A 7028-nucleotide genomic window follows, 5' to 3' on the forward strand; every position below is an offset into this window, starting at 1 on the left:
CCGCACTCTCTTAAATATTCAGGCAATCAGGACAAAAAAATGAGCAAATATATATTGGAAATAAGTAAAATTATACACCAAGTAGACAGAATTGTTATGTATAAAATATCTCATGCAAACATGAAAGAATATAAATTCTGCCACTCAACCCATGTTAGGCCCTCTAAATAGACACCATAATGGAACACAAGACAATCTTAGTCAATTACAAAAACATGAAATGACTCTATATTCTATGGGGCCTCAAAGCAATTAATCTTTTTTTTTCCAAAAAAGATATTTAAGTTTAATACAAATTTTATACAAAGAAAATGTGAAAAAATACTCCCATATGCTAAAAGCAGTTACGCTTCCCAAATAAGGCCAGCTAGGCTAAATTGCTTTTTTGTTTTGTTTTGGTTTTTTTTTTTGACAACTGTAATTCAATTCAGAAATGTTCTTTGTCTCCTGTTTTCTTCTAGCATTTCTTCTTCCTTCTCTAGTGGGGTAAACTAGCTGGGCAATGCACAGCTCGCATTCTCTTATCACCAATGAAGAGATAGTAAACGAAGACTAAAATGTACAGCGGAATGTACTGGAATGATATGCAATTAATTTTTCTCATATACACACATCATCTTTTTGCTTCGATCGATGCTTGTTTTACACAACATACAAAATGAAACTACAGCAGATGCAGCGTTAACGGGACAGCATGACCGGTCTTGGCTTTTTCTCACACTGCCTGTGTTTCATGCTTACATAAAAACATAGAACTCCAGCATATAAATAATACATACATGCTACATCCACTGGCTCACATGTCCTCAGAGTGCACCTTGCTTTTTGAGTCCTTACTTTTGAGTCCTTGCTTTTGAGTCCTTGCTTCTGAGACACCTATCTCTTCACAACTAGGTGTGAGTGTTTACGGAAAGCACTCCACAGAGAGAAGGGGTAGCCCCCCATGAATGCCGTCCGCATCCACGATGGAGCAGGGATTGTTTGTGTGGACCTTCTGTAAACGGCAGGCTGCTTTGCCTCTTCGGGAACCATAGCTGAGATCACAATCACACACACTTCTCTCTGTCCTTCGAGCCCAGCAAACTTGTGTTTCATAACATCGTCTTGTAGGGTCTGTGACCGGCCGATGGCTTGGTGTGGTGGGTCCAGGACCGCATAGCCTGGGATCCCCGATCGTGGTGTGCTGCAGAGGGACAGTGGCTTCCTCCCTCCCCTGGGTATCCAGGGAGGAGGACCTGTGTGAGAATAGCAATCCCTGGGCCCAGCCCTGACACCACAGTGAGGCCAGAGGGCTAACTAGCCAGCCCTCTGTATTATCAAAACATTCTTCTCGTTGTAGATCGATATATATATATATATATATATATATATATATATATATATATATATATATATATATATATATCGATCTTGTTTTTCTTTTTTATAAGTTAAGGTCAGTATAGATATGAAAAAGGAAGGTAGACTAGGTCAGTGACGTCACAAAGTGTATGTACTTACACCTAAAGTGTTGGGCTCACAAGGTCCAGCAGTCCCAGCCAAGGCCCATGCTGGGATGGAGTCAAGTTGCTGCCCTGCAGCCAAGCCCACAGGCAGAGCCTGAGTGTTGACAATTGGAAAGGTGGCTGTTCTCCAGTTATTGTTGCTTCCTGTTGCTTGGGTTCTTCCCCCCCCCCAACTACGGGGAGGTATTCTGACTCACAATACACCCCTAATCCCAGAAGGCGTCAAGGCGAGACTCCCATGACTCTTTGGGCATGAGGTTCTTCACGCTGGTCCCTGCACTGTGCTCGGAGGGTGCTGACCCTCGCTTCTCCTCACTGCTGCTCCACAAACCTGTCTTGCTGCTCCGGGAATGGTACTTCTGGGCTGGGTAGTTGGGGTGCGGCTGGTGGTCTGTAGTGGTTGGGGTATAGGCAGGTTGCTTGTCACACCTCTTGCTAACAGAGCCTTGGTTGGAACCTAAGAGAATGGGGGAGGGCATCTCTCTGGAGCCAGAAAGGTCCAGGGTCGAGCTGTCCTTGCTCTTCTCTGCTGGTGTCTCTTTCTCTTTGGAGGCACTGGCTGTTTCTGAAGGTGCCGAAGGTGCGGTGGAGGAGCTGCCCTGGGATGACTTATTTCCTGTGTCCGTGCCGGCCTCAGCATCTGCTTCCTGCTGAGGGGCAGTAGCTGACTGGGTACAGGACTTCATGTGCTCAGGCCAGTGGGCCTGCTGACAGTGGTTGTCACAGTAGCTGGTGTTCCAGCAGCAGTAGAAGATGGCCTCCTTCTTGCAGTTTGCACACCACTGCTTCTTCTTGGTCTCATCGACCGCCTGCTGCTTCTCCAGCTCCAGCTGCTTCTTCACCTCGGCGATGAGCCGATCACGCTCTTGCTCCAAGCTCTGCCGCATCTCCGCCATGGTCAGCTCCAGGTTGTGCTTCATCTCAGCAAGCTCCTGCTGGTGCAGCCACTGCAGCTTCTCAATCTCGATCCTCAGCCTTTGAATCTCAGCTATCGTGCTTCCCGTGGTGTTTTTGGAGAGGTCATTGTAGATCTCTGTCATCGTCCCTTTTATGGCGTCCATAATTTTGCTGGTGTACTTGGCAATGTCCGTGGGCATGTCGGCTGAGGCAGTGGCGATGGGCAGGTCAGCATTGATAGCGGATGCCAGGGTGCTTGCAGAGCCAGAACTGCTGACCAGAGCTGGCTGTGTGCTGGTCACCAGCGTGATGGTGGAAGTGGATGGGCTCTGTGTGACCTCCTTCTGCTGCACAGCTTTCACAGCCTGTCTGGTCTGATATCTTGTCCCCAGGGAAGAGTGAGGCTGCTGCTGCTGCTGACACTGTATCTTCTGCATGTGCCACTTTTGGGAGGACGTTTGAAACTTACTTGATGAGTTCCACATGACCCGCTGCACAGCTGGGGCAGTCTCCTTCGGTAAGAGCAGCCTCTCCTTCTTCACCCATGCTGTGACTGTGACGGCAGACACCATGCTGTTGGTGGCGGCCACGGTGACCCCTGCCGCGGGTTCTTGGGTGGTTGAGTGGGTGAGCACCGGCATCTCTGGGGGAGACTGGTTGCCAGCCACGGTAGACGGTGGCGGTTTACCTATAGTTACAGCCAGACAGGCATGGAAATAAGCAGAAACTGGGTTGGACTCATGAGCAGAGACTTCAAACCACTGGCCAGTTCTGGGTCAAACCCAGCAGAGGCAGACCACTGAAGGAATTCAGAATGGTCTGGAGGCCCAAGGACATGTACAGCCTCTGCCACAGCTATGAGTTATGCCTTACTGAGCGCAAGCTCACATCCTACCTCACATCATGGCAAGCCTTCTAGAAGCAAAGAGGGCAAGACCCAGCCCCCTGTGGTGACCAGTCCAGGAGCAGCCCTCTCAAAGCAATTAATCTTAACATTCCCTATTTCTTAAGTATTGGAGAACAACACTAATTAAGGCCATTACTGTCTTGGACCTTGATGAATTTCAAACCACATATCTACTGATGATTGCTTGCAGAGTTTGATAAGATGATTGCAAATGTATTATGGAAATTTACATTATCATGAAGAACTCAGGAATGTTATAAATATGAAAAAATCTTCTTTGGTCTATATTTCCTCATTTCAAGATTTATTTTAATATAGCAACCATAACAATTTAATACTATCTCCAGTGCTGTCAAACACAGATATGCAGAGGGGCATAGAACAGGCCCTCACGTTTATTTTCAAACATATATTGAATTTCTATATTTCAAATCAACACTATTCACATGTGAATAGGCTAAGATCATCTAATATACACCTTGGGAAACATGTTGAGGACATTGTTCCCTCTGACATTTTTAGGAATCCTTTTTACTAACTAGCTTGCCTCAGTCTACAGAAGGAATGAATTTGCCTTGCTGTGGACCTCTCCTATGAGTCAACGCTTCATTCCAACTTACCAGGTTCTGTGAATCCTATATGCTCTATAACCTCATTCCAGGAATTTTTTCTTTGGTCAAGTTTGGTGCATAGCTCCTGTGATGATACAGAATGTCCTGTACAGTAGAAGAAACGTATGATGTAGTATTCACATGATCCAATATTGTTGGAGTCCTAATGCATGATTAAACTCAGATTAAGTAGAAAATAATGGAAGTTCCATATTTGACCTCCTCATTGTAAATGCCTTGTTAAATGCTATAAAATATTGAGATTTTTTTTCAGTTTTCTCTCTCTGTATATTTAGTGACATTTAAATTACAACAAAGCAAAAGTACAAGCATGAAACATCATGTTAAGATGGATGTCCATGCCTTATATGCTACAGAGTGCCTGCAGCAATGTACAATATAAGATTGTAGGAATTATGTCATGTGCAAGAGGATGGATATAAAAACAAGAATGAGTGACATAAATGTGTGTTAATATACCAAAAGTCAACCATTTGAAAAAAGAGATCTAAGAATCATTAACACAAAATATGTATGTCTCTTAATAATGCTTGATACAATTCTCAGGGATAAAATAATAATCATGCAAATCTTACCTGTACAGACCAAGTTGGTGTAGTTCTTCAACTTCTCATTACCAGGCTTCTCAGAAGAGTCCAGGCAACCCAATTCCTCTGTGGTGAGGTCTATGGTCACATTCTTGAAAGTCAACAGGTTCAGAAAAATACTGTTATAACTTATGTCTATTTATGTAATGCTTTGATGGCACAGAGAAAAATTTGTTAAATATAAAACAATCTCTTGTAAGTAGTTGATATAGATAATTTGAATAGATTGGTTGTGAGAGGGAGGATGGTGTGAAATAAGTGTTGGTAGCATAATGGGTAGAGAGGTATGGAATCAGTATTAAAGGGAAATCCAGAGTGAAATATGCTGTGTGATTTTTGGCTTTTTGATTCTACGGCAAGACCAGCATGAAGCTAAGTGGAGGCAATTTTCTTCCCTATAACTCTGGCACAGAAAGACATATGAACTTCCATCAGATATCAAAGTATGATGAGGCCTTTATCTGTTGTTTGAAAAGGAATATTGGGGAACAGTAGATTTTACAGCTAGAGGAGAGACTTGGTTTCTAAGGAATTCCAGAATTTCTATATAAACATTTCTCTACGGATATCATGACAAGAAAGGGACCCCTATTTTCCTTTCCATTCACAAGTTTAACTAGAGGAAAGGCAGCTGAGATTAAAAATCAAGTAAACTGGACTCATAGGGGCTCACAGAGACTGAAGCAACAGAGAACTTAAATGGGACTGAGCTAAATCCCTGAACATAGGTAACAGTTTTGAAGCTTATTCTACTAGTGGAACTCCTAACAGAGAGAGCAGGAGCTGTCTCTGAATTTGTTTCCTATTTTTCAGATCTTTTTCTAATACTGGGTTGCCTTGTTCAGCCTTAATAGCAGAGGACATGCCTAGTCTTACAGCATCTTGACATTCCATAATTGGTTAAAATACGCTGGATGCCTCCACTTGTCTGAATAAAAAAGAGAAGGAGTGAACGGTGATACACAGAGGGACTGGAAGGTGAGGAGCAAGAATGTGGAAGCTGTAGTCATGCTGGGAAAATTAATTAATTAATTAAAATAGGAAAAGAAATAGGATTGCTGATATCCTAAGGTAGGGCCTAATACAGAACACACACAGGACATAGGCATTTGAGACCAACAGAGAAGATGCAGAAGTAGAAGTATCATGTCATCCTAAAGTTGATTATTTCTAAAATTAGATCTTCCTATGAATGTATCAGTGAACTATCTCATAGGAGATAAAATGAATAAGTTATACTCCACAGTCATATCCAGAGTTGAGTGATCATCTAATATTTCTAAGCCCTTTATGAGACTGCAAACTGGTTTTATGATTTAAAAAATCTGGATTTTCAGATGTGAGCTGTGGTTTTCAATTGCTTATTGCCAAGAAGCAGTTTTCAGCCTTGTACTTCACAGGAAAATATAGATATTAGACCAACCTTCCCATCAACAAATACTTAGTGATAGCATAATATATTTTAAGCTTTGTAATTTTTACATGTCTCATGGGGGATGGAAAAGTAGGAGTGTTAAGAAATTATGTGGAAGGATATTGGCTCTAGGCACAAATGTACAGCTAGCATGATAGAAATGTTCTTCAGTACATGTATGAACTAGTATTAAACACAGTTTGAGTGAACATAAACTGCAATGGTGGAACTGCCTCTTTCCAATACCACAATCTATGCAATTAAGGGGCCAGTAAAAGGCATGGCTTCCTTCTTTTTGAATGTGTGGTGTTCCCATTGAATGGCCCCAATAGCCTCATTTATTTGAACACTTTTCTCTTTGTAGTTGGATCTTTTTAGGAATGAATTACGAGTTGTGCCGTCATGAAGGATGTTGCTCATCTTGGACGGGCTTTGATCTATCGAAGACTCATTTCAGGCATGAGTAAGCAGCACAAATGTAAAGTCATAGAACATTGGCCTGTTTCAGCATCTCTGCCTTTAACAGCTTGAGTGCAGAAACAGAATATTTGGAAATTTCCTTCCGTGTCACAAGGGCGTAAAGATGATACCTGAAGAGAAACTACAGTTTCAACATTAGTACTGATTAAACTTGCATATTCCTCTGGAAGTTTCCTCAAAGCTGTACTACTGCTAAAGAGAAAACAGTGAACTCTAAGTGATGAAGACAAATGTGAACTACTCAGCCAGGGCAAGAAAATTAGCATCAGCTACTATGGAGAGATTGGTAGCAGGTGTCAGCACAACTGAACTGCATTGCAGGTTCACTAGGAGGTTAGTAGCTAATAAAGAGAAGCAATGGAATAGACTCTTAAATCTAGTCAAAAACAGAAGAGTAAGAAGAACAAAACTCTCTTGTTAGGATTATTTCACAATGCATTATGCCTTATGAATTGCATTTGGAAATTTGTATCATATTTAAATACTTCATCTTAGTATATGACACAGTATGTCTTTTATAGAAATTCTATTTTAAATATTATTTTTGGCAGTGCAGACATTCCATCCTGGTTTTTTGTGCCTTTCTTTGACTTTTATGTAATGAAC

The 7028-nt window shown here is 42.0% G+C and overlaps 1 protein-coding gene across 1 annotated transcript; it reads right to left on the reverse strand.

Moving 5' to 3' along the window:
• Positions 1 to 1711: 1711 nt before the first annotated feature.
• LOC118576113 (protein kinase C-binding protein 1-like) lies at positions 1712 to 6346 on the reverse strand. Its single transcript, XM_036176493.1, has 4 exons — positions 6332 to 6346; positions 4517 to 4619; positions 2872 to 3090; positions 1712 to 2757 (listed from the first exon to the last, which is right to left on the reverse strand). Exons 1-4 carry the CDS (start codon positions 6344 to 6346, stop codon positions 1712 to 1714), a joined length of 1383 nt encoding a protein of 460 aa, XP_036032386.1.
• Between the last annotated feature and the right edge of the window lie 682 nt (positions 6347 to 7028).

The sequence above is a fragment of the Onychomys torridus genome, unplaced genomic scaffold (assembly GCF_903995425.1).
Source record: "Onychomys torridus unplaced genomic scaffold, mOncTor1.1, whole genome shotgun sequence".
Taxonomy (NCBI): Eukaryota; Metazoa; Chordata; class Mammalia; order Rodentia; family Cricetidae; genus Onychomys; species Onychomys torridus.

Bases quoted from the DNA above. Each gene is read 5' to 3' on its own strand.
- LOC118576113 (XM_036176493.1), bottom strand. The intron at 3,091-4,516 runs GTAAGATTTGCA...CTGTAACTATAG, and splicing joins CACCAACTTGGTCTGTACAG to GTAAACCGCCACCGTCTACC. The intron at 2,758-2,871 runs GTAAGTTTCAAA...AGGCTGTGAAAG, and splicing joins GGTCATGTGGAACTCATCAA to CTGTGCAGCAGAAGGAGGTC.